Source organism: Rana temporaria, chromosome 2 (assembly GCF_905171775.1).
Source record: "Rana temporaria chromosome 2, aRanTem1.1, whole genome shotgun sequence".
Taxonomy (NCBI): domain Eukaryota; kingdom Metazoa; phylum Chordata; class Amphibia; order Anura; family Ranidae; genus Rana; species Rana temporaria.
The window spans coordinates 385440079-385467698 of NC_053490.1; the positions used below are offsets into that span (position 1 = coordinate 385440079).

Genomic DNA, 27620 nt, shown 5'->3' on the forward strand with positions numbered 1-27620 from the left:
ACGGCAGGCATAGCCGCCGACTGTATCACTCGGCCCCGCCCCCCGGCACGATGCATCATCGGATGTGATTGACAGCAGCACCAGCCAATGGCTTGCGCTGCTATCAATCCGTCCAACCTAGCCAATCAACAGCCAGGCTGGGAACCGAAGAGGATGACGGGGATGATTGTGGGAATTTTCGAGGGGTGAGGTAAGTAAACTGGGCTGGGGGGGGGGGGGGGTTTAAACTTTGCTGTCGGATGTTTTTTCACCTTAATGCATAGGATGCATTAAGGTGAAAAAACATTTACCTTTACAACCCCTTTAAGGTTTATGCATAGTAACAGAAGTAGTACAATTCTAGGGGATAATGCATGAGACTAATGTGGCCGACACAGTAGACCTAATGGGTTGGAAAATGTCTGGTAAATAACTATCGGTCTGAATAAGAGGAGATGATCTTTTTACTACTATGACCTGCCTATGGAGAGTAAAGGGAACTTGACGAACATGTACTGCACAGTGTATGAATCTGATGGGTGAAAATGGGATCTCCTTGCAGGAGATTTTGTTGTTTTCTAGAGTTTGAAAGCTCATGTATTTGAACTTCCAATGTGCTTATATTGCATTTACAATACCCTTTTGATCTGTGCCCTGTTGGCTGCCAGTCAGGGCAGCATAGCATTAATATAAGTTACAAACATTGGCCAATCATGGTGGCCTTTCAAGTGTTGAGCTGGAGCTGCCAACTGTGATTGATTAGTGGGTTCTAGGCCAAGAAGTTTATTTGTTCACTATGTGCAGCGTATGAGCAGACTTTAGCACAATTATGGAAACAGTATTTCATCGTTGAGGTTGCTATGGAAATGCTGAGGATGTTTCTGTGATGTGTTTTTCCCTAGAAGTTTGGGTTCTGTGCCGAAGCAGGGCAGAATTATCACCTGTCTTCAGCAGCAGTACATATCCAAATTGTTCCTGTGGTGTATTTTATCGTTGATCACAACGAATAGATTACTATTGGCGTATATGAATTGTTGATATAGACATGATTGGGGGGCAAGATTACATATGTCTTATAGCTGGAACTTCATTAAATACAAACGTGTTTGTGTAAATTTGCCATTAAAGATTAATGCATGTCATCACCACGCAGCACAATTAGCCCAGTTAGTGCAGATTTCGATCAACCGAACTCTCCATTAATGCTCTAAATGCTCTAAAGCACTTGTTGCTCGCTGTCAATCACCTCCTTTATGTAGATCCCAAATAAGAATTGACTTGCTATAGTGTGTCCAACTCTTTCTTATTTCATTTCAGTGTGGGGCAGTTGAAAAACTAGAAGAATCCTACATGGAGCTCACTTGGCACACCCATCATTGGTAGTCCCGAGTTTCAACCTGGCCAAAAAGCACATCATTTCCAATAGTGGAAACATAAATTAATTTGTTTTGGGAACCATTATACTGTACTTATTACCGTGGCACTATTTGAACTGACCTGTAGGTACAGAGAGACATCAAAAGAGAGCAATTTGACAGTATATAATTTGCTTACAGATAGTACCCCATAACAGCCATACATGCTCCAGTAAGAGTGTGACCATCATAAAACTTTGGCCATTACAGAGGTGGTATCTGGTTTCCCTATTAGGTTTGCTAAACTGCACTCTAAAGCTTCAGCTACTTGTTAAAGGGGCTATTGCCAATTGGGAATTATGTTCCATACATGGGTGGCCATGCCACAAAGTATACAGCATCTGGCTCAAACTATATAATTTGATCTGTTTCTGGCATAGACCTACCCAAGTCACCTGAAACCACCTTATTTCTCCAATTCGATAAGGAAATCCCCAAGTACTTTAAACGATTAGTGTCATACTTATTCTTAGCTACCATAAGTTAAATTGGATCATGGTAAATTACAAACTTACATTTATGCTTCATAACTCACAAACAAAATTTGATAAAACATGGGCTCCATTGATTCAGTATACATCCTTGGACTCTTGAGAGGCGGAAGGAGCAATTTTTCTTAATTAATTTTTTTTTATTTTCACCTAGTGATTTAGTCAATCAGGCCAGCCATAGATGGATTGAATTTCGGCCAGTTCAGCAGGAACCAGCCAAGAGTCAATCCATGTATGGGCAGGCTGATTGTGCTGAAGTCAATCCACTGATCGACTTCAGTACAACCAGTCTTTCAGATTTTTGGCATGTGATTACTGCCAGCGGCTATAGCCATTAGCATTGTTGATATAGACATGATTGGGGGGCAAGATTAGATATGTCTTATAGCTGGAACTTCATTAAATACAAACGTGTTTGTGTAAATTTGCCATTAAAGATTAATGCATGTCATCACCACGCAGCACAATTAGCCCAGTTAGTGCAGATTTCGATCATTTGAAACTCTCCCTTAATGCTTTAAATGCTCTAAAGCACTTGTTGCTCGCGGTCAATCCCCTCCTTCATGTAGATCCCAAATAAGAATTGACTTGCTATAGTGTGTCCAACTCTTTCTTATTTCATTTCAGTGTGGGGCAGTTGAAAAACTAGAAGAATCCTACATGGAGCTCACTTGGCACACCCATCATTGGTAGTCTCGAGTTGGATAGATAAATTGAATTTCGGCCAGGATTGAATCGTGGTGATGACATGGATTGAATTTCGGCCAGTTCAGCAGGAACCAGCCAAGAGTCAATCCATGTATGGGCAGGCTGATTGTGCTGAAGTCAATCCATTGATTGACTTCAGTACAACCAGTCTTTCAGATTTTTGGCATGTGATTACTGCCAGCGGCTATAGCCATTAGCATTAATCATTTTGTTCTCTCAGCCGGAAAGGCTCCCCGTGCCCCCCCCCCTGCCATCAGTGCATAATAGTGCTATGGGAGGGATTCTCCCATTAACACTGACTGTGTTGATTGGGGAATTGAGGGATTTACCTGTAGTTGCAAGAAAAAGAAGAATCGCTTATGGCCTGCCTAAAGCCTTGTACACGCAATATGATTGTTGGCAGGGGATTGAGGGGATTGTCTGTTGACAGACTGTTGTCCTAAAATCTTACCATTAGTAAGCTCCTTTTGACAACTGTTGTCCAACTTTCTGCCAACAAATGTTGGATGGCATGCTAGTACATTTTCGTCAGAAAACGATTTGTAGTCCGATTTTCTGATGGTCAGTACACAAATCTGTAACGCAAAAGTCAAAAAGTACAAACACGCATGCTTGTAATCGATGCTTACCAAACACAAAATTAGCAGAAGGGGCCCAAAGGGTGGCGCTTAAGAGCTGAAATTCCTCATAGTACGTCACTATGTTCGTGTTTGTGGCATGACAATTGTGTACCGTTAGTATGCAAGACAAGATCCTGGCACACACCCTTTTGATAAAAATCAGACGCTCGGTTGGTCAACAATCGTACCGTGTGTACGAGGCTTAAGTCTATTCTTGTCCCAACCTCCTTTATCAGACCAAGCTGTAAAAAGTGGAAATTATAGGGTCCCAAAAAGGAAAACAAAAACTTGCTGTACATTTAAAGGTTTAGCTGGAGTTCATCTTAAATTTGAACACCTAAGGTGAATCTAAAGCTGGCCATACACCATACCTGATGAACATGCAGAAATTTAGGTTTGCGAGTGGCATTTCAACCCCTTCCTGCTCTGCATTCTTTGATTTGAAAAATAAGAGTCAGATAAAAAAATTGCTTTTTGGGTACAGTACAGCCCATAAGGGAGAATTCGTCCATCTGTGCTGTTAGCATAAATGGAGGAGTCTCTTGGCTGAAATAAAGAAGAAAACCTCAATGCAAGACCAACTTAACACTACTCTCTCTATAGGTTTACAGGGTGGCTTCATTGCTCCTCCTAAAGCAAAGCCACTCTAAGACAGGAAGTGTGGTACTGGAAGGATCACTATGTGAAATGAAAAGAGTAAAAGAAAACTGATCAGCCTCCACGTTTTAAGTTGTTCTAAAGGCAGAACATTGTTTATCTTGATGCATTCCCTCCATTAAGGTAAAAAAATTCCCAGTAATGGTTTCGTCCCTTTATCCCCTTTATATGCTTAACTGAGTCCTATCTCCATCCAGTGCTGTGCCTGTCTGCAGCGGTGCTGGTTCCTGTTCCAATGATTTTTTCTGCTTCAATTTTCACCAGCCTTAATTGCTGGTGTGAACGTAGCCTTAAGGCCCCTTTCACACTGGGGCGGTTTGCAGGCGCTATTGCACTAAAAATGGCGTCTGCAAACCGACCCTAAACAGCGGCTGCTGTTTCTCCAGATATTTTTTTTTTTCTTTCAGATACCCTTACACCTGATATGCACATACTTGTTCCAAGTCCATCCTGTACCAAGGAATAAAACAATAATTAGGGTGACAACCCAAAAGTCTTAATTTTCAAAAACATATCTGCAGCTACGTCATCTCTGTCCTACAGATTTATTTTAAAGTAGCTCTGTACAATTCTGGTTTTGTGATGATGAAGTGTAGAAAAAAACTACTATATTGTACTACCTTTGACTGTTCACTGGCAATGGATTCCACTAGTTTTACTGTTACCAACCTTAAAAATGGTTATCTAATAGCATCTCATTATGTTTCTCTTTTATATAGGTGCCATTATTTTAAAATTAACCATTGTTGAATGTATTTCTTTCTTTTCCAGGTCAATGGTACTACCACCAGCTTCATTGAACACCTACTTCAAGAAATACTTTGAGTTTCCAAACCTTCAGTGAACTTTAAAACCTCTACCAGTGGAGTACAACTCATAGATATAAACAATGTCAAGAGCCAAACCTTACAGTGAATTGACTGGAACAGTATTTGTGCTATTATTTTTTACTTCTGTACTCTCATTTATGTGACAGATCATGGATTACAAATATTGACATTGACATCTGAACTGTATTTATTTCTTGTGGTACAAGTAGAGACTTTTGTGACCAAAAAGGCTAAATCAGTTTCCTGTTTGTAGGGGTTTGCCGACAAAGGTGCAATGCAGATGCTTTTAATATTTTACCATGGTTGTTAGGTATTGCTTTTCCCCTGGACTTTGCAAAAATAGCACAGGGTGTCTCTGGTGTAGGTGATGGAGCCAGAGAAAGGCCAGAAGAGCACAAGGAAGTCGGAGGAAGGTGTGAGGAAAAGGCCAAGCAAAGGAGAGGTTGTTAAAGGCACAGAAACTCCGACAGAGGGTTATCCAGGTTGTAGTCAGAAAGATCACGTTTCACACCGTTTCCCAAGTTCCCTAAAGATAGCGAGAGGAGGACCTCTTAGGAGAGTAGGAAGGCCGTGCAAACCCAAGGTTCCACTTCTTGAGCAGCTTCACGTTTCTAAGTCACAAAATTTTTCACCAGCATTCATGGCCCCCCGCATAGATCTAGAGCATGGCCTTGAAGGGTCAGCATGGCAAGTTGTAGATCCAGTACAGTCAGGTCCGTCCAAGTCTTCTTCTGCACTACATGCCAGACTTTCATGTTTGGCAGAAGATCCTTCACAGAAAGCTTACGTCCAACGGCCAACTCAGGTTTCTGTAAAGCAGGTCGATGAACCTCATAAAAAAGAAAAGAAGCCCCAAAAGCCAGGAAAGTATATATGCCAATACTGCAGCAGACCATGTGCAAAACCAAGTGTTCTACAAAAACATATCAGATCTCATACTGGTGAGCGCCCATATCCCTGCATCCCATGTGGATTTTCTTTCAAAACAAAAAGTAATCTGTATAAACACAGAAAGTCTCATGCTCACAGAATCAAAGCAGGGTTGGCTTCAGAAATTGGAACAGAGGCATATTCATCAAACTTAGAGATGGAGAGGCTTGGCGGAGAAGAAATTGATGAGCCGTCAGAAGGAGAAAGCACAGATTCAGAGGATGAGACAAGCACAATGTCAAACATAACAGAGCTGTCTCCACAGCAGAAGCATCATTTGCCATCATCTGAGTCCCAAGGAATGTCAAAACACCATAGTACACGTCAGGAACTATTTTCTTTGTCACAACAAAATGTGCCCCATGCATTTGAGGAGAGTGTAGCATTTAAAGATCCTTCACCTGAACTCCTGCTAAAGTCAGAGGATACCCACAGTATAAAACAAAAACTAGCTCTCAGGTTAAGTGAGAGAAAAAAGGCCAGTGAAGAGCAGACATTTCTCAGTCCTGGAAGTAAAGGCAGTACAGAGTCTGGTTACTTTTCACGTTCTGAGAGTGCAGAACAGCAAATAAGTCCTCCCAACACAAATGCAAAGTCCTATGCTGAAATTATTTTGGGTAAATGTGGAAGAATTGGACAGAGAACTAACATTTTAGCAACACCCTCTCCTCTTCTGGGCACTGCTGAAGAAAAATCTAGTTCAATACCAATTTCTGTGCCTAGGACACAGGTAATTGAGCATATTACCAAGCTCATTACTATAAATGAGGCTGTAGTGGACACTAGTGAGATTGACAGTGTTAAACCAAGGAGAAGTTCACTGTCAAGGAGAAGCAGCATTGAGTCACCTAAAGCAGCTTTGTATCGGGAAACTTTTCAGTTTGATGTCAAGTCTCCAGGATCTCTTCAGCTAGATTCTAAAATGCCATCTGAGAAGACAAAAGCTGAGCATTCCTTCACCTCCCATCAACCGTCCCACAGTGCCACAGAGACCGTGCCTCTACTTCGAAGCCACTCTATGCCTTCTTCAGCCTGCACTATTAGCTCACCACATCCTTTCAGAGCTAGTTATTCATTTGATGACCGGATTGTGGACTCTGAAGCACTAAGTTGCAGTCACATACTTAGTTCTCATCCTCGACTGCTAAAGAGACAACCAGCAATAGAGCTACCGTTAGGAATGGAGTACTCTTCAGAGGAAGGCAACACAACAAGTAAAGACACCTCTGGAAAAACAACTGATGATCTGGAAACCAAAGAAACTGAAGTTTTCAGGAAATCAAAGAAGGGGGGTAGAGTAAAGGGTTTGATCTATGAATGTAATATTTGTGGTGCTCGATACAAAAAAAAGGGTAATTATGAAACTCATAAGAAATACTATTGCTCTGAAATGCAGATATTAGAACCTCCAGTTATTGCATCAAGCAGTTCTGTTGAAACCGGAAAAGGATATCCAGAACACGAAGCATGGTCTCCGCTACCAAATTACAAATTAGGACCAAGTTTAGAAATGTCTACTTTGAGAAAAAGGCGAAAAGAGAAAAGTCTTGGTGATGATGAAGAGCCCCAGTCAGCTGAATGGTCTGAGTTTCCAACATCTTCTATTTCCCTAGAATCCTGTTATGCTCCTCCTAATACATCCTTGAATTTGTCTAGTGATACAGTTAAGCAGTCCACCAGTAGAAGTGAAACTGCACCAACGTCAGATATTCATGCACTAACCTTTGAAAGTAAAGAGAAATCTACAATTTCAAAAGAAATTTCTGTAATTCAGCACACTAGCTCTTTTGAAAAATCTGAGTCTATGGAAAAGAAGAGTAGTTTTGACGAGGAAGATTTACCTTATCGTACTGTAAGACAACATCCTCACTCATCTCATACCTTGCAGCCTAAGTTAGTCCGGCAGCATAATATTCAAGTGCCAGAAATTTTAGTCACTGAAGAACCAGATAAGCCAGAGGTTGAACCTGAAGATCCTCCCAAAGAGCCAGAGAAGGTTGAAGAATTTCAGTGGCCCCAAAGAAGTCAAACTCTTGCACAGCTTCCTGCTGAAAAACTCCCTCCAAAAAAGAAGAGGCTGCGCTTAGCAGAAATGGCACAGTCTTCTGGAGACTCTAGTTTTGAATCCACAACGCTCACTCGAAGCCCTAGTCAAGACAGCAGTATTTCACATGCATCCAGTCATTCTGTTTCATTTGACCGAGAAGAGGGCTCCAAACCAGAAACATCAGGACAACAGCCAGAGGCTACTGCCAAATCAATTGGACATTATATGCTCACTGTTCCTTCTCATCATCACCAAGCAAGAGAAATGAGAAGGTCTGCATCTGAACAAACACCAAATGTATCTCATACATTGCAGGTTTCAGAGAACCGAAGCAAATCGTTTGATTATGGTAATTTAACATCCTCCACTGCAACATCAATGCTAACAGCTCAGGAGAGGAGGAAGTGCTTTTCTATTAGACAGACATCTCTAAGTAGACATGTGGAACTTGAACCAGAATTAAGCCTCAGAGACTGGAAAGAACCCGAACAGCCCTCTTCTTCAGGCCACATACCTGGAAAACCCTGTTTCGAGCAGTCTTCTGTTACATCCCCAGCAGAGCAACAGCAGCATAGTCCTTCCTCCCAGCCAAAGCAGAAATCAAGGATAGCTCAATCTTTGACTGATGAAGTTAAAAAAAGGCAACAGGTATCTCTTTTCCCAATACAGCCACTACTGCAGTTGTCTGAACATGCTTCAGAACTATTATCTTCTCAAGCTACGAGCAGTATTGTTTCTGCTCCGTTTTCTTTGGGGCCAATTTCGCCATCTGTGTTTCACAATCCCCCACTTTCTTTACAGCAATCTGTCCTGCACCCAGATCATCTTTCGTTGCCTCAGCAGTTAACATTGCATGCCATGGACATACCATTCAGGCAGCACTCTCCATTTTTACATTCTTCCTATCCAGTGTCTTTACCTTTTCTCCCCACATTCCTCATGCCAGTACATTCCCAGTTTGCTCTAGCATTACCTGCCCAGGCTAGTGAACGCTATTCACAAATCATACCACAAGTTTCTCCTCCTTTGGGTGCATCTAGCCATTCTTCAGGTCAAGATTATTTCCCAGAAAATGTTGGCACACCCTCTCATAGTCCATTGCCTTTGGAATCTACTACCCAAGTGATCCATGCATGCCCTGATCCTGCTATATCAGTTGTTGTTCCTGTCAGAGTTCAGACACACATGCCTTCATATGGTAATGCTATGTACACTACACTCTCACAAATTCTTGTTACACAGTCACATCGCACTCCATCCTCTATTGTCATACAGAAAATAAATGATGGACGATCCAAGGGATACAGCTTTGACTTGTCTGATATCTTACCTAAAGAACAGGGCTCCATTGATGAAATACCTTTTCTACATGTGCCATTTCCAAAGACCGACACAAGCAAATACATACCACTTACTTCTTCTGTTGAAGGTATTTTAGGTTTTGATGGAACCTCATCTTCTGTTGGCGGTAGTAAACGTATGTTATCACCTGCTGGGAGCTTAGAACTTACAATGGAGACCCAGCAGCAGAAAAGGGTAAAAGAGGAAGAAGACACAGAAGAAAAATATGAAAAAGCTACTATAAAATCGCACTCCATTTTGGAAGGAAGCAGAATCTCAAATATTGCCACTGCTACGCAGTCACGAAGCAGGTTGGAGCTGTTAGCACCTGAACCTACAGCTGTCTGTGAGCAGCTGTTGGGGTTAGATAGAAAAAAACAACTGCCCCCCTCTCCTGTGCATCCACCATACAGTAAATCACCAGAGAAGCACCAAAGCCAAGATGATAGCTTAAGGATTAAGGTGGAAAAGGATGATAAAGATCTGCTGTTCACTCCGATCTCATGCATTAGACCAACTGCATCTGAAACACCTGTCAGCATACATTTGACAGTCTCTCATGAAGAAGCAGAGGCTAAAAATCTGCAAGTCTTTCCAACTCTTCACACGACCACAAATGTCAGCTGGTGCTACTTGAATTATGTCAAGCCAAATCACACTCAACAAACTGACCGAACAACATCTGTTTATTCTAGTTGGTGCATAAGTTTATACAACCCAAATCTTCCTGGAGTTTCCACCAGGGTGGCACTATCTCTACTAAGATCGAAACAGAAAATGAGTTCTGAGATTTACACCACTGCCGATGCCGCTCAAGCAGATTCAAGCCTTTTGGTGCCCTCCAAGACGCAGAAACCGAAAATGACAGAGGTAGGTTCTTTCTTGTCTTTTCTCCCCCCCCCTTCCAAACCTAAATGTCAATGCTTTTAAACATAGGCACAGGTCAGTAATCTATGTTGGAGGGGAGAATTTTATTTCACTTTGGCAGATCCTCCCCTTCAACAGAGATTGTGTGGTTAAATGCCTAGGGGCAGATCCACATACATAGACTGCGCCCGGCGCAGATGTGAGATACGCTATGCCGCTGTAACTTACCTGACTTTGGTTTGAATCCTCAACAAATTTGCGCCGTAAGTTATGGCGGCGTAGTGTATCTCTCGCGGCGGAATTCAAATTGGGCGGGTAGGGGGCGTGTTTCATTTAAATGAAGTGCGTCCCCGCGCCGAACAAACTGCGCATGCGCCGTCCATAAAAACTCCCAGGGTGCATTGTTCCAAATGACGTCGCAAGGACGTCATTGTTTTCAACGTGAACGTAAATGGCGTCCAGCCCCATTCACGGACGACTTACGCAAACAACGTAAAATTTTCAAAATTAGACACAGGAACGACGGCCATACTTAACATTGAGTACGCCACCATATAGCAGCTTTAATTATACGCCGGAAAAAGCCGAACGGAAACGACGTAAAAAAATGCGACGGCCAGTCGTACGTTCGTGGATCGTCGGAAATAGCTAATTTGCATACTCAACGCGGATTACGACGTGAATGCCACCTAGCAGACGCCGAAAAATTGCATCTAAGATTCGACGGCGTACGAAGACGTACGCCTGTCAGATCTAACACAGATGCCGTTGTATCTTGTTTTGTGGATACCAAAACAAAGATATGACGCGCAAAATTCGAAATTACGCGGCGTATCAAGATATACGTCGCGTAATTTCTTTGAGGATCTGCCCCTTAGTCTTTTAGCACAACCATGGCTCCTGGAAAGTAAGATATCCTTTCATTAATTATAGAGGTCTGCTGTAACCAGAAGCAAGTTTTTACTTTTTCTTACCGTGCCAAACAGTTTTGTATGTTCATTCAGTACATGACATACGTTAAATAACGTTATTTATTCATTCAAATGCCATTAACCATTATTCGATTTTGGTTAAACTTGAAAACATTTTGTGTAAAAAAAAAAATTCAAAAAAATAGAGCAAATCAGGAATTGGGCAAATACTATTTCATGGTACTGCACATGTAATTTTCCTTTTTATATTCAAGCATACTCTCGGGTTCACACATATCTTCAGAGTCCACCATTAAAGTGTTTGTCATGGGAAAAAAGCAATACATGCATATTTCCCCACGTTTTATCCTTTTAGAGGCCCTTAAAAGTACAGATTATACCTGTTGATGTGTCATAAATGCAATCTACACCTAATTCATGTTGTAGGCTGACAACACACAGCATTTTTGTGGATTGAGTGGTGTCAACCCTGCCCAGTTTTCTTTTTCTAAACTACTCGTACCCTTCCACTCTTCCTTCTCTACAACATAAAGGCTAAACATTTTGTAGTCCAAAGAGAATGAAAAAAAAAAAAAAAAAAATATATATATATATATATATATATATATATATATATACACACACACACAGTGCCTTGCGAAAGTATTCGGCCCCCTTGAACTTTGCGACCTTTTGCCACATTTCAGGCTTCAAACATAAAGATATAAAACTGATTTTTTTTTTTTTTTGAAGAATCAACAACAAGTGGGACACAATCATGAAGTGGAATTAAATTTATTGGATATTTCAAACTTTTTTAACAAATAAAAAACTGAAAAATTGGGCGTGCAAAATTATTCAGCCCCTTTTACTTTCAGTGCAGCAAACTCTCTCCAGAAGTTCAGTGAGGATCTCTGAATGATCCAATGTTGACCTAAATGACTAATGATGATAAATAGAATCCACCTGTGTGTAATCAAGTCTCCGTATAAATGCAACTGCACTGTGATGGTCTCAGAGGTCCGTTTAAAGCGCAGAGAGCATCATAAAGAACAAGAAACACACCAGGCAGGTCCGAGATACTGTTGTGGAGAAGTTTAGAGCCGGATTTGGATACAAAAAGATTTCCCAAGCTTTAAACATCCCAAGGAGCACTGTGCAAGCGATAATATTGAAATAAAAGGAGTATCAGACCACTGCAAATCTACGAAGACCTGGCCGTCCCTCTAAACTTTCAGCTCATACAAAGAGAAGACTGATCAGAGATGCAGCCAAGAGGCCCATGATCACTCTGGATGAACTGCAGAGATCTACAGCTGAGGTGGGAGACTCTGTCCATAGGACAACAATCAGTCGTATACTGCACAAATCTGGCCTTTATGGAAGAGTGGCAAGAAGAAAGCCATTTCTTAAAGATATCCATAAAAAGTGTCATTTAAAGTTTGCCACAAGCCACCTGGGAGACACACCAAACATGTGGAAGAAGGTGCTCTGGTCAAATGAAACCAAAATCGAACTTTTTGACAACAATGCAAAACGTTGTGTTTGGCGTAAAAGCAACACAGCTCATCACCCTGAACACACCATCCCCACTGTCAAACATGGTGGTGGCAGCATCATGGTTTGGGCCTGCTTTTCTTCAGCAGGGACAGGTAAGATGGTTAAAATTGATGGGAAGATGGATAGAGCCAAATACAGGACCATTCTGGAAGAAAACCTGATGGAGTCTGCAAAAGACCTGAGACTGGGACGGAGATTTGTCTTCCAACAAGACAATGATCCAAAACATACAGCAAAATCTACAATGGAATGGTTCACAAATAAACATATCCGGGTGTTAGAATGGCCAAGTCAAAGTCCAGACCTGAATCAAATCGAGAATCTGTGGAAAGAACTGAAAACTGCTGTTCACAAATGCTCTCCATCCAACCTCACTGAGCTCGAGCGGTTTTGCAAGGAGGAATGGGCAAAGATTTCAGTCTCTCGATGTGCAAAACTGATAGAGACATACCCCAAGCGACTTGCAGCTGTAATCGCAGCAAAAGGTGGCGCTACAAAGTATTAACTTAAGGGGGCTGAATAATTTTGCACGCCCAATTTTTCAGTTTTTTATTTGTTAAAGTTTTAAATATCCAATAAATTTCGTTCCACTTCATGATTGTGTCCCACTTGTTGTTGATTCTTCTTCTTCAAAAAAATCAGTTTTATATCTTTATGTTTGAAGCCTGAAATGTGGCAAAAGGTCGCAAAGTTCAAGGGGGCCGAATACTTTCGCAAGGCACTGTGTGTGTGTGTGTGTGTGTGTATGTGTGTGTATATATATATATATATATATATATATATATATATATATATATATATATATAAACATTATGGTTTGTTCTTCCAACAGTCAGTTCTCCCTCAGGTCCGCTCTGTCGGCCCTTGGGAGGGCCTGTGTTTGCTGTTTATAATTTCATTTGGCCAGGGCCAAACAAATTATATACATACAGAATTGGCCTTCAGAGTGGACCTGATGGAGAACTGCAATGCCCAATGCTTGCTCAACCCTCTTCTCTATGTTTATTGGCAGCTGTGGATACCCAGAATGACAGGCCGTACCTCATAAATGGGTCATTTATTCAAGGCCAACATGTAAACATCAATTGTGTCTAACCAGCGGTGGCATTTGCTCATTACATCTATTATTTGCATCTCGACAGCAGCCACAGCAGATAATACCACCTGCCTTCTAATAACAAAGGAAGCTAGGTGGCTTGAGCGGTCTGCCTGTTGGCTCTTTCTAATGTCCTTCTTTGCTAGAAGGTAGATGGCTCCAATAGATTGCATTTTCCCTGTGAATTATGTGCATGTAAACATTCGCACAAATGTTTACGTGAATACTGCATGAAAAAACCCAAAATGGTTTTCCCTGAATGCCGACCTACGTGTTTAAGAATTATGGCTCTTAACACTGCTCTAGTAAAAGGAGCTAAATGCTTCCATGTGCATTGACACATTGGATTTAATAAAGCTGTGTAGATTGCGTTTAATAAAAATTTTTTTTATAATCTAAACACAGTTGGGGGAATTTATCAAACCTGGAGCAGCCTGACAGAATCTGGAGCAGTTGTGCTTGACAACCAACCAGCTTATATCTTCTGATTGTTCAGTTAAGATTTGAAAATGAAAGATAGAAGCAGGTTTGTTGCCATACATAACTGCTTCAGTTTCTGTCCGCTCCCGTTATGGAAAAGAAAACTAATGCCCTGTACACACGATCGGTTCGTCTGATGCAAACGGACCGATGGACTGATCGTGTGTGGGCCCCATAGTTTTTTTTTTCCCAACGGTGAAAAAAAATAGAACGTGTTTTTTAAATTTTTCCTCTGGTTAAAAAAACGATAGAAAAAAAATGATCGTCCATCTGATTAGATTCCATAAGATATCCAATCATGTGTACAGGGCATCAGTGTTTTTTTTTTTTTTTTTTGCATCCTTATTTTTTTAATGAGGTTTTAACAACATCTTTTGCCAAATCTTGCTGTTTTAGATTGAGTATTTAAATGTAATAGTCCACAAGTAAACATTAATAGTTGGGTACTTCACTAATTAGTTCTAGTTATACTAGAAAGTACCTTTTTAAGAAAAGCTCCTTTTAATATGGGTATTTTTTTTTGTTTTATTTTCTTAAATAACAGCGCCTTCATTGTTTTATGAAAGACCTCACTTGGCAATGGTCTTAAAGAAAAGTAAGATTCATATTTTTGAGCCAAAGTGGTTAACTTGTTAGCAGTCCTATTTTGAGTTTGTGGCCCAAACTAAAGACATCTTTGGTTGATACGTATTGTGCTGTAATTCTTTTTGTTGGGCTTGAAATATTAACATCACACTTTTACATAGCCAACCGCAGAAGTTGTGGTAACCACAATATGTTATATGTAAATAGCAAAACTAGCGAATATGATCTTTTCCCAAGTGTTCACCACACTAATGGCTCTCTAGAGACACCTCATCCTTGGGCTGCAATTCTCCAGCAGTTGCTATTTGTGGGAAGAGACCAACTAGAGAAACAGACATTTCCTTAGTTCTGGGAAGGACTGTCCCTATATTCTGCTTTGAAGAAACGAAAAACTTTCTCAGTTGGTGGTCCCTCCTTATTGTATATATAAAAAAAAACAGCTTGTATTGGAATTAGGAGCACTTAGGGTTGTCATTTTATAGCAGTACGTTCAGAGGTACCTGAAACGGCTGTCATTGCCTTCTCTACACCCAATAGCTGGGCTGTTCTGATTGGGAAATAAATCTGACACTACTGGTTAGTGCTAGTGCTTGACAGCTCCCTCCTGTCCCTATACTTTTCTTTTGGCCTATCAATAAAATGGGCTTCTTTATGGCCAACAGGAATGTGCATGAGGGGACATAAGCTCTGCCACTACCCGGATGTGCTAAAACAGCTTTGCCCAAACAGAACATCCCCGCATTTGGCCATACAGAGATAAATTAAAATTATGTGACATAAAACGCCCTTCAGTAGTAGTTTTATAAATTTAGGAGTGGACATGGACAATGAAAAACAAAGTAACAAGAATAAACAGTGCCTCTTTTGGTAAAGTTGTACAAACACTGCACACTGGATTATTAAATTCCTTTAAGTGCTTTTGATTATGATCGTTTCCTAGTCTGTTTCTGAATCTGTTTATTTTTTTTATTTCCCTGAATTGTTATGGGATGAAAAGCAGACTCATCTGCCTGTTCAGGTATTTAAGGAGACATCAAGGACTGTCAAAGAAGAAGAAAAGAGAGTGAAATCTGAAGATTCTGGGACATCTGTTAAGCGAGGAGAACCCTCCCGTGTACGAATCTTCGAAGGAGGGTGAGTTCTGTCACTGTATTATTTTAATTAACCATTCATAATTTGTCTCCCTTTTTTAGCTGATGTCGAATTTTGTGGTTTAATTTTACCAGTACTGACCAACTTTTTAGTTGCCATTTTATTTCTTTATTGCTAAGATAAATGGATATGGCAGTAAAAAACTAACAGACATTGTAATGCCTTTATAATTCAAAACTAGAAAATGTTTGGCTTAACGTACGCAATAACTGTTTAGCGTTTTAATTTCACATTAATTGGTATTTTATCTCCACTTCAAATGGTTCTATTGTTTTTTTTTTTTTGTTTTTGTTTCTGCATCCCTCACATTTTACTAGAGATTAGTTGACTATGTAAAATCATAGGCCACACGATACCCCTCCCGTTGGTCTTCTTACATTTTACATAAGTTGCAACATAAATACCTTCTTCATTGTTTCTGTGCAGTTATGTGACCGCATAACTGCACATATATATATATATATATATATATATATATATATATATTGACTACCTTTATTTCATTTAAGCAGGTCTCATTAGGCTCAGTTCACACTGCTGCTACATGGGATCCCTCCGACTTGTGAGACCCCCCAAGTCGCATGACATGTCAAATTCAAGGTATCCCTATGAGAACCGCCTTAACTGATACTCGCTCTCACGTTGGAAAAGGTCCCTGCACTACTTTGGTTCGACTTGGGTATGATTTCAGCCCATGTACAGGCTCCTAAATAGCATCCAAGTCGTAAGGAAGTCGCAGGCAAAAATCATACAACTTTACTGTCACAGCAGTGTGAACCCAGCCTTATTGCCTTATATATACATTTATTAGTCCAAAATTTGATGTGGATCATTAGCTTTTCTGCCAAACAATGCATCTAGCACTGTAAAATCCCTCCCCTGTTAACTATGGGAAATGTTATAGAAATGGCAGTGTACAAATATAGTAGTGGTTATTCTCAGCAATCCAATCTATGCAATGTCCCATTACAAAATATACAAAATGTGAAGTGTACATGTAAAACATAATATTACCGTATTTTCCGGCGTATAAGACGACCCGGCGTATAAGACGACCCCCTAATTTTCCAGGAAAAATTTTGATTTTGGGATATACTCGCTGTATAAGACTACCCCCTTCTTACTGTCTTTCTGAAAGCTGAGGGGGAGCCAGAACCGCTGACAGAAACAGGCTTTTTCAAATCTCACTGTGCCATTACATTACTCACTGTGCCATTACATTACATGCCCAGACTGTGCCATTACATGCCCCCACATTGCCATTGTGCCATTACATGCCCCCACATTGCCATTGTGCCATTACATGCCCCCACATTGCCACTGTGCCATTACATGCCCTCACATTGCCATTGTGCCATTACATGCCCCCACATTGCCATCACTTGCCCCCACTGTGCCTGAACTTGTTGCCCCCCCCCCCAGTGCAATAACACTCACTTTTTTTCCCCAGCGCTGACAGTCTAACATGCTGCGATCGTGAGCGTGAATGATTTCAAAGCCGCGCCTTCACTGCAGAGTGTTCTGTGATAGGAGGAACAAAAATCTTCCCAGCAGCGCCTCTGTTATGTTTTCCGCCTATCACGGACGTCTTCTCATCTCGTCCGAGGATGAGAAGGCATCTGTGATAGGAGGAACAAAGAACAGAGGCGCTGCTGGGAAGATTTTTGTTCCTCCTATCACAGAACACTCTGCAGTGAAGGCGCGGCTTTGAAATCATTCAGGCTCGCGATCGTAGCATGTTAGACTGTCAGCGCTGGGGGAAAAAAGTGAGTACTGAGACTGTACCCGGCGTATAAGACGACCCCCGACTTTGGATGCATGTTTTTGCATCCAGAAAGTCGTCTTATACGCCGGAAAATACGGTATATAATAAACACATATCATAAATGCATATGAAAAAGTACAACAAATAAACTGCTGGCAAAGTTATTAAGTGCTAACAAAACAATATATGTTAAAACAATCAATATACGGAAAATATTAAATTATCATGCAAACAAAATATATATAATTCTAAACTGTCCATATAACAAAGTGTCCCGTGCACTTGTCACTGTTTTTTACCAGTGTCACCAAAGTTATTATATCTTCTCTTTGTGGAGTTAAATCATTAATGTGGGACAACCTTCACTAGGGAAAATTCACCGGATGTGGGTCATAAAGCGCTTTAAGGGAGGGGATCACTGCTGCTCTCTCCTCTTATTGCTCTCCACTCATAGGCATCCCCTTCTAAAAAAAAAAAAAAAATCTCATATAGTGTAAAATCCTTTAGTTTATTAAAATTTCCACTAAGATATAAAATGGGTAAATAGGTTGTACACTTCTTAAACAAATTTTCACTTTACTTATTTCCTTGCAAATTGAACATTTTTGCCTTTAGTAAATTAACCCCATTAATTCAGGCTTTGGTGGAGTCTGGTGAGTTAACCGCTGACATCTTGCATGTCTTGAGGATTTTCCTGCTTTAGTTGCTGGCAACTCCAGAAACTCAAGCACAGATATCTTAAGCATTTTAGGGACTGAATTGGTAAGGGCATGTGTCAAAGGGCTTTGGGCTTGTGTTAATGACATCAGTTTGGGATGTTGAGATAATTCAGAGTTCCTTGATAAGTGCACTGACCTTCAGTTTACCGACTTCTGACTTAAATTTAACTTGCTTCAAGCAGGTTTTGCATTCTTAAAAATTTGTTTGGAAATGCATAACCCATCTGATGCGAACAAAAGTTGACATAAAAATATTCAGCATCTACTAAAACTAGTTTTGGGTGGACTTCTTCTATGAAAGCAGTTATGTGTATGTCCCAAAATTATGATGTGAAGTGAATGTTTGTTTAAAGACAAGTGATTGAACTTAAACAGCTACTGCATATAGATGGAATGTATTTTTATTATGTACTGCTATATCGACCTTGAAAGTTAAAGCACTGACCTCCTTTTACTCTTTCACTGCCAGCCCACCCCCTGTGGTAAGGAAGGAATGATTTTTCCCCTTTCCAGCCCTACAATCCAGGCTCTGATATTGTAGGAAACAAAGCTTTTAGGAAGAATTTGTCACAGAATTGGTGTGGACATAATGCATTTCAGTCACTATATAGTTTTGTTGGATGCATACCCTTGTGTATATACTAAATATCAATGTCTTTCTTCATTGATACATTTTTAAACTGCGTGTTATGTAAAGAGTATTATCCATCCTTGGTACTTTATTACTATTACACTTCATATAATGTAGGACACCAGAGATTTTTTTTGCACCGCTTTAGATAGAATGAGGAAGGGCTATAATATCTGAGGTTTCAATTTTTGTACCTCTTTAGGCTGATGGTAAATTCGAATACAGCAGTTAAAGTTGGTACCTTTTGTAGAAAACAAACGCGATATATGCAAAGGCTAACCAAATCTTCACTACCAAAAAGAAAAAACATGGTTGTTAGCACTAACCAATGTTTTGGGGACACTCAGGTAATTTTATCAAGCGTTCCATCACATCTATCTTAGTTTGCTGATATCTGGATGCAGGAAAGTGAAGGTAAATCTTACCTGTGATCCCAGTGACCACGAAGGACAGTGAAGAGAGGGAATTGATCCAAGAAGGACACAGGCCACATGAGGAGCTTGTCAGAGGTTTTCGTCCAGAAGTGGCTAAATTGAGGCATAGGGTCACATCTGGCACTTTGGCTGTCCCTTGATGTCACTAGTCCAGACCTGGGAAAATTGAGGCCTAGGGTCACATCTGGCACTTTGGCTTTCCCTTGATGCCACCACTGTCAGCCTGCCTTCCTGAGCCTGTCATTTTTAGGGACGCTGACAGATGTCTGTGTGGAGAGCTGCATGAACTGGAAGGAGAGGGTCTGAGGAACTAATCGGTACAGCGGCGAGTCTTCGTTCTAGTGGGAGAATTTTGCCCAAGAGACGTCCTGATGCTCTCCCAGGAGCCTGTGTTTCACTCCAGGTCAGGATCTGCAAAATTCCTTGCGGTACCGATCTCAGACTCTCTCCTTCTAGTCGCTTTTCAGACCATTTGACATGCGGTGAGGAGCATGTATATTGCCTCCTCATTGCCTAATTTAACACTATAATGCCTCACTACTTTTTATGCCAATTTTATGCCATTGCGTGGTGTCACTTGTTAAACTTTTCAGCCCAAGTTAACAATGCCACGGCATAGGAACAGCCCTGTCCAGCTGTTATTTTACAGTTCATATAGGTGGCCGGACAGCGGCCAATCGCCCATCTAAAAGAGACCCATTTCATAAGCAGTTGTATTAATTATTCCTAGCGCCAGGTGTTTGATTTCTGTATGTTTATGTACTTACGGACCTTCCCAGGTCCAAAATATTGAACAGCATTCAGTTTGACCCTCCATAACAATTCTGTTTTTTCATGTGGTTCTATGGAAAATTGCCCACCCCTGTTCTAGCCCTACCTGATTCTTACCAAAATCAGAAAAAAATGTTCTGCTGCAATTTTGTTCAACTTTAAAAAAAAAAATCAAAACATCAGCAAATTAGTGTGATCATGATACCCTTAGCAGCCATTCACACTTTAGATTTCATTACTGCACTGAGCTGTTAAGCTGATCTGTGATTAGTTGTTATGGGTTACAACCCTTTATTTCTAATCTTCTGTCTCTGTTTAAAGAGCTTATGATATAGTGCAGCAGGGCTGGTAGTGAAAGTGTTAAGACGTATCTGGTAATACTGCTGTCTCTTTATGCCCTTCACCAGCATTACCATTGCTCTGTCTGTTTCACATTATAAAATCTTTCTTTTTAACACGGCCCCTCGTTATAACCTGCAGTTCTTCCTGTATTTCTACACTGATTACCATCATCGAATTTGAGAGATTACCCTCTCTATTCCACTATCCTTTCTGCTGCTTCTGTGCTCTTATTTCTTGTGTTTTTTTTTTTTCCTATCCTGTTTTACACCCTCCTCTTTTTGTTCCAGTGAGAGGTAGAGGAGGCTGCATTCTGGAATCTTACATCATACAACCGCAGACAAATATTAAGTCAGACTGGATCTCTTTGCAATGATCTCACCACTATCCCTCCCCCACATACACTCACCCACCAGAGAGCGTCTGCTCTCTGTCCTCAAGGTGATTGTTTCATATTAACAAGGCTGGCGGTGTGAACACGTGCCCACACTCTCATGGATGCCAGATTTGATAGCCTTGAAGGGGCAAAGGATTTTATTTTTCTGAGAACATTTCAAATTGATGAAAAACATCCCTCAACACAAGTCTGTAAATACAATATGTAGGCTGTAAAAGCCCCATGATTTTTCTGATATGTTATACAGTATATACACTGCACATCCCGAAAATGAGCTCTAATAATTATCCCAGTGGTTGTTAGTCTTATGACTAATTTTCCTCTTTTGTTTTTTTTTAAGTCTTCCCTAGAACTGATTCACAATTTTTTTGACCTTTTCCTCAGGGCTCAACCATGACCCCTTGACCTCTTCCCCCAGATGTCATCTGCTGCCATCTTGACCACTTTCCTAGACCTGCTTTTCTGATATCCTACTTCCCAGGTACCCTAACTTCCTTTCCCCCACCTAACCCCACCTGCATAACGTCTTCTATGTTCTGATGGTTATACATAAGAATTTAGGGTGGGGGAACATGTTCATGTTGGATTTGTATATTTATGTATAGAATAACCACATCCATCACCTTTTCCATCAAATTCAAAATATGTTTTCTTTGATCTTCTGTGTTATTCCTAGAAATCATACACTGTTTATTGTTTGATAAAAATGTATTTAAAGCACATCTGTAAACCAGTGCTGCTGAGGAGAGGAGGGTTAAAGGTGTTTTGAAAATATCATGTTTAATGGATACATGCATGTTTGATCTTCAAAAAAAAAAATGTACTCCCTCCTGGCCTTTTTATTCATCTTTTTTAGAGTAAAAAAGTAGCAAGTTAGTGATTGAGTTTCCATAGAAACACAAGCACTGAGACATCCTCTTAAACATGGTGCATGCCCTCTTCAGCCCTAAAGGCTATAATGGATGTTTGCTTCTCCTGTCGATGTATAGGTTGGCAGAAATCGATTTATAGTTTCCAGGGCACGTGTGCCAAGTTGATCAGGACATCTTGGCACATATGGAAATGCATTCTTGCTTAATACATAAGTCTAGATCTTGCTGATCCTCTCACACGCTCTCTCACAAATATACCAGACAGAGTCTATCTGACTGAAAGAAATATACTAGTTGAATGACCTGTAACCTCGACAATGATCATGCTAGCAAGAGACCATACATATTCTACCATACATAAATCTACTACAAATCCCCAAGGCCCGTTACAAGAGCAAAGGAGAACAAAGATTTGCAGTGCAAGGACCTCGACTGTGGAACTCAATACCAACTCACTACGAACAGAAGAGAATCACCAGGCCTTCAGAAACTCAAGACCCATCTTTTCTGAAGGCTAAATAGAAGGAAATGGATGCCAAGCACCTTGAGGCGATTCAGTTCGCATTTGTAGCGCTATATAAGTTATTCACTCACTCACTCACCATGTGATCTAGGCTGTAGATCATACGATGGAGCTCAGGGGTGCCACTTTTTTTATTCATGTAACGATAAGGTGCTTTTTACTAAAAATAATACTAGAATTTAGTAACCCTGTAGTGTACTTTTGATTCATGTTAAAAGCTATTTTCATAGGTCCCCATTAGTGATGGTTACTCTTTTTTAAAACACATTTAATGGTCAAGTGTGCTTTATAAGTCAGATAACCCTACGCCTTCTCCTTCACTTAACAATAAAGTGATTTTTATTAACAAATATGTCCTATTTGCCTGTGCTGTGCAATGGTTTTGCACAGAGCAGCTTGATCCTCCTTTTCTGGGGTCCCCTGCCAGCAATCTTGGCTCCTCCCCCCTTCTAAATGCCCCCATAGTAATCCTTCTCATCTGGGGTCCCAGTCTGCATTCCTGGTTCCTCTCTGAGTGCCCTCATAACAAGCCACTTGCTTTTGGGACACTCGTGCAGACTTGATCTGTGTGTCCATTGCCACACATGGAGTGGCTACGCCCCGCCCCCTGCTCTCACCTCACAGGCTATAATTGACAGGGGCCAATGGCTCTCACTGCTGCCTCCATGTCCTTTGAGAGGTCAGATACCAGCAGCAAAAAAAAGAATTTAAAAATTTGGAGGCTGAGAGCATACTTTGTGTTAAAAATACTTGCTTGAATATAATCTTTTTTTTTTAAATAAGGGTTTAGTGTCACTTTAGCTCTCTGGTGCTTTTTCTTTAGACAATAATGAAGAAAACCAGAGCCACTTAAAAGCCGTCAGTCTTCTGCATCTCACCTGTGCACTGGGTTGTGCATTTTTTTGGGCTAGTAAACATCTGACACTACTTCTACCGTGTTTACCGAAAATAAGACTGGGTCCTATATTCATTTTAACACTAGGACTTATTTTCAGGGGATGTCTTATTTATTTACGGTATGTACAAAAAAGACCTTGTGTCCCCTGCCTTCTCTCCCCCTGTCAGCTTAGGAGTCGGCATTATGAAATTCTGTAATCCCAAAATTAAACCTTTAACCTTAAAGTCCTTGTAAAATCATGTAATCAATTCATTGTATAATGTGCAGTGTGTCTTCTTGTAACTATTGTGGAAAATACTTTATTAACAGTGCTGCTGGGAGCTAATGTGACCCACTGGAGCTCATCTTCCCTGCTCCAAATACTGCAGAGGGAGAGGTCGTAATCCCTGCTGACGTCAGCCCACTCCAAGCACTGCAAAGGGAGTAGCTGCTGACTGGAAGAAGAGGAGAAGGGTTTCGGCGGGTCACATGAGCAGCCATTGGTGCTGTAAATAAGGTATTTTCCACAATAATGTTACTCAAGGAGACACACTGCACATTATATAATTTTTTACAAAACTGATTACATGATTTTACAAGGGCTTTGACTAGGGCTTATTTTCGGGGAAGAGCTTATATTGCAGCCATCCCAGAAACTCACGCTAGGTCTTATTTTCAGGGTAAGACTTATTTTTGGGGAAAACCAGGTATTTAAGAAAGCCATGGTTTTGTTTTGCAAATTGGTGTCCTATGATGGTACAAAAAGGTGTTCTCTACATCAGATTCTTCTTTTCATTGTTGATCCTGCAAGATCTCCATCCTTCACCTATCGAAAGGAAGTGTTTTCAGCCATTTGCAAATTCAGAGAGCAATTTTAAATAGTTTAATGTAGTTGACAAGCTTCTGTGATGGTACTAAATGGGCAGAGATTTAAAGGAAGGTTAAGTGCAGTAGTAAAGGAGCATACAGAAAAATAAGACACCCACTTTAAGGTGTTCTAATGTAGTACTGAATATGAGCCCTGCCTTGAACAGCCTGATATGGTAGGTTCAACTAGGTGTTGGTTCAGAGGTGTTTTTTGGCAAAAGCCGACTCCAAAGCCTCACTAAAATAACTAACAACAACTTAAAATATTTCGCACAAGGCAGGACAGACCCATGAACCGATGATCCTGTGTCCTCTGTAGCTTTATTTTTCAGTTCTTAGCTGACATACAGTATTGGAACGCCTGTTGCTGTACTGCTCAATTATTATTGCTCAGGTAAACATGGAAAAGTGGAAATGGATGGACAGCCGCACTCCAAAGGAACTTGAAGAAGTAGTCTTTAATAATAAAAACTGGACATGCAAATCCAAATATACAGTCACATAAGGGGACAGCCGACGCGTTTCGCACACAGTTAGTGCTTAGTCATGACTAAGCACTAACTGTGTGCGAAACACGTCGGCTGTCCCCTTATGTAACTGTATATTTGGATTTGCATGTCCAGTTTTTATTAATAAAGACTACTTCTTCAAGTTCCTTTTGGAGTGCGGCTGTCCATCCATTTCCACTTTTCCATGTTTGCCTAGTGCATTGCCAGCACCTTGGATTCCTGGGAGGTCCTTGATTTGTCTGCTAAAGATCCACCTGGAGCGGTTTTTCTTTTCTCTGATTATTGCTCAGGTATTGACTTCCTGTCTGGTACCACCAATCTGACATTTCTACAGTAACCTCTTGGTTACCAAGATTATTTTCCTTACAGAACTTGCTACTCATTAAACACTGTCCTGTTTGTTCCATCACTGTCTGTCAACCCTAAAGCCTGTAGTGTATGAAAATCCTGGAGATTGGATGTAGCTGACATGCTGCAATCACGACATCTGGCACTAACAATCATGGTCAAAGTTGCTTAGATCCCACATCCTGCCCTTTTCAGTAATTGGTGGAATAACAGCAGAAAAGAGTTCTGCAACAACTCCTGCGTCTCTTTCCCTGTGTACCTGTCTGAGCTTTCCTTCCTTCTCCAGATGGCTCCATTGACTCTTCATCTGTGTTATTTGTACCATCTGCATGAGTTGTCAAGTCTCATCTTTGACCCATACTTTTTTCTTGTGTTTTATATCCTATACTGCTGTTTCTTACATTGGTTCTGTTATATTTTGCTTCATCACAATCCTTATTTGACACCTGTTCTGTCTACTTGTCTCTGCTATGGAACACACCTATACCGGGCCATGCGTAAAATGGAAAAAAAGTTTGCTGTGCACCAGATATATCCCTAGCTTTTTCTACATCACCCTGTTCCCTAGGTTTTAAATGTCTCATTCTGTCTCTAATTATTTTTTTTTTTTAATATATGTACATTTTTATGTCACCAGTACTATTTGACTAAAGGTTAAGTCCACGCAAATGGCTTAAAGTGGAAGTCCAGGCTCTACCTAACTAAGCTTAAAATTGTTTTTACCCCCTTCTAACTCCTGTTCTAACTACCCTATAAAAGGAAAAGGAAGACGTATATACTTGCCTATTCTCAGGTCATGTGATTGGCTTCCAGCAATGGCTTCAGGGGAGAGGAGGGACAATTGAAAATATATGTCCCGTAGTAAGCCTAGGGGTGAAGTAACCACTTTCTTCTACAGGGTAGTTTATAGGAGTAAGAAGGGGCATGGGAGCATTTTTAGGCTTAGTTCGAGCCTAGAATTCCACTTTAATTGTCAGTATTTTCAAAATGGCCAAATGGAGAATACGAACTGGCGTAAGAAGGAGAAAAATTGGTGTCCCTATCACCCTCAGGAATCCCAGAATATCTGAGCAGGGCTGAGTAACACCACCCATCTCCCCATTCCAAACACCTTTTGCAACCCAGATTTTTTATGGTGGACTTAACCTTTACACTGTGCGTTCATAAGCAAAATTGCATTTTGCTGTACTGTTGTAATTGACACATTTTAAGCCATTCCTTAGATAGATAAATATAAATCTTCTTCTACAGGTACAAATCAAATGAAGAATATGTTTACATTCGAGGCCGCGGCAGGGGAAAGTATGTGTGTGAGGAGTGTGGTATTCGTTGTAAGAAGCCAAGCATGCTGAAGAAACATATTCGCACACACACTGATCACCGACCATACATGTGCAAACATTGCAATTTTGCCTTCAAAACCAAAGGTGAGTTTTTTTTTTTTGTTTTTTCTTTACTGACTGCAGCAATATTTTGTTTTAGTAGAATCAAAAAAGGTTAATACTAGGGTTGTCCCGATACCGATACTAGTATCGGTATCGGGACCGATTCCGATTATTTGCGGGAGTACTCGTACTCCCGCAAATACCCCCTATAGCAAAATAGAATACTGCAAACCCCCCCCCCCCCCCCCCCCGCCGCCGAGCGAATCCTGCCGCATCCCCGCTTGGTTAATACGGGCGCGGAACATTACAGCATTCATTTGAATAGCTGTAGTCTTTCCCGCCGCGTATAGACACTCCCCCTTGCTTGGGTGAACTGTCCAATCCCGAGCAAGGGGGAGTGTCTATACGCAGTGCGGCGCAAGAGACTACAGCTATTCAAAGCTGTAATGTTCCCCGCGCGTATTAACCAAGCGGGGATGCGGCAGCATGTACGGTAAGGGGGACATGGCTGGATATGGGGAGGACATGGCTGGATATGGGGGGGTCATGGCTGGATATGGGGGGTCATGGCTGCATATGGGGGGACATGGCTGCATATGGGGGGACATGGCTGCATATGGGGGGACATGGCTGGATATGGGGAGGACATGGCTGCATATATGGGGGGGACATGGCTGGATATGGGGAGAGACATGGCTGCATATGGGGGGACATGGCTGCATATGGGGGGGACATGGCTGCATATGGGGGGGACATGGCTGCATATGGGGGGACATGGCTGCATATGGGGGGGGACATGGCTGGATATGGGGGGGGGACATGGCTGCATATGGGGGGGGACATGGCTGCATATGGGGGGGACATGGCAGGATATGGGGGGACATGGCTGCATATATGGGGGAGACATGGCTGCATTTGTGGGGGGACATGGCTGCATTTGGGGACACATTTAAAAAAAAGTATCGGTATTCGGTATCGGCGAGTACTTGAAAAAAAAGTATCGGTACTCGTACTCAGTCCTAAAAAAGTGGTATCGGGACAACCCTAGTTAATACCTTTTGTGAGTTATTGTATCTTTATCTTTCTTTGTCACTGCAGGGGGTATACCCCCTCTGTTTCTGTCCTTGTCATCTCTTGGCTGAAATATAATTTTATAAAGTCGAAAAAGCACAAAAAAAATCACCATTGCAGTAGGGCAATCCACACTACAAGGGTTATTTTCACGTTTAGTCTAGGGGCAAAGGACTAAGGGGAAAGCAAATTGATACTGTTATACAAGCTGTCCACTCACTACTATACATTGTGGCAAAGTGTAATTTCTTCAGTGTTATCACAAGAAAAGATATAATTAAATATTTACAAAAAATGTGAAGGGTGTACTCTCTTATGTGAGATAGTGTGTGTTACTTGGTCCAGCCGGCTTCCACCAATGCTGCAAATGGTCCAACGGTGGTGGAGCAGGCTCTCGTTGCACTCCATTCTTCTTAATGTCTCTATATGGTGCGTGATGACAC

At 41.1% G+C, this 27620-nt stretch overlaps 1 protein-coding gene across 3 annotated transcripts in view; it reads left to right on the top strand.

Annotated features, from left to right (window-relative positions):
- The window catches only part of HIVEP3 (HIVEP zinc finger 3), a 163071-nt gene that overhangs the window by 114819 nt on the left and 20632 nt on the right, over nt 1–27620 (top strand). For 2 of the 3 annotated variants that reach the window (XM_040337931.1, XM_040337932.1), the window contains 3 exons: nt 4642–9888; nt 15515–15651; nt 25973–26148. In XM_040337931.1, coding sequence (XP_040193865.1) covers nt 5068–9888; nt 15515–15651; nt 25973–26148 — 5134 coding nt within the window. In that variant the 5' untranslated portion in view covers nt 4642–5067. The remainder of the gene's footprint in view (nt 1–4641; nt 9889–15514; nt 15652–25972; nt 26149–27620) is intronic. The other variant, XM_040337933.1, reaches the window with a different exon arrangement.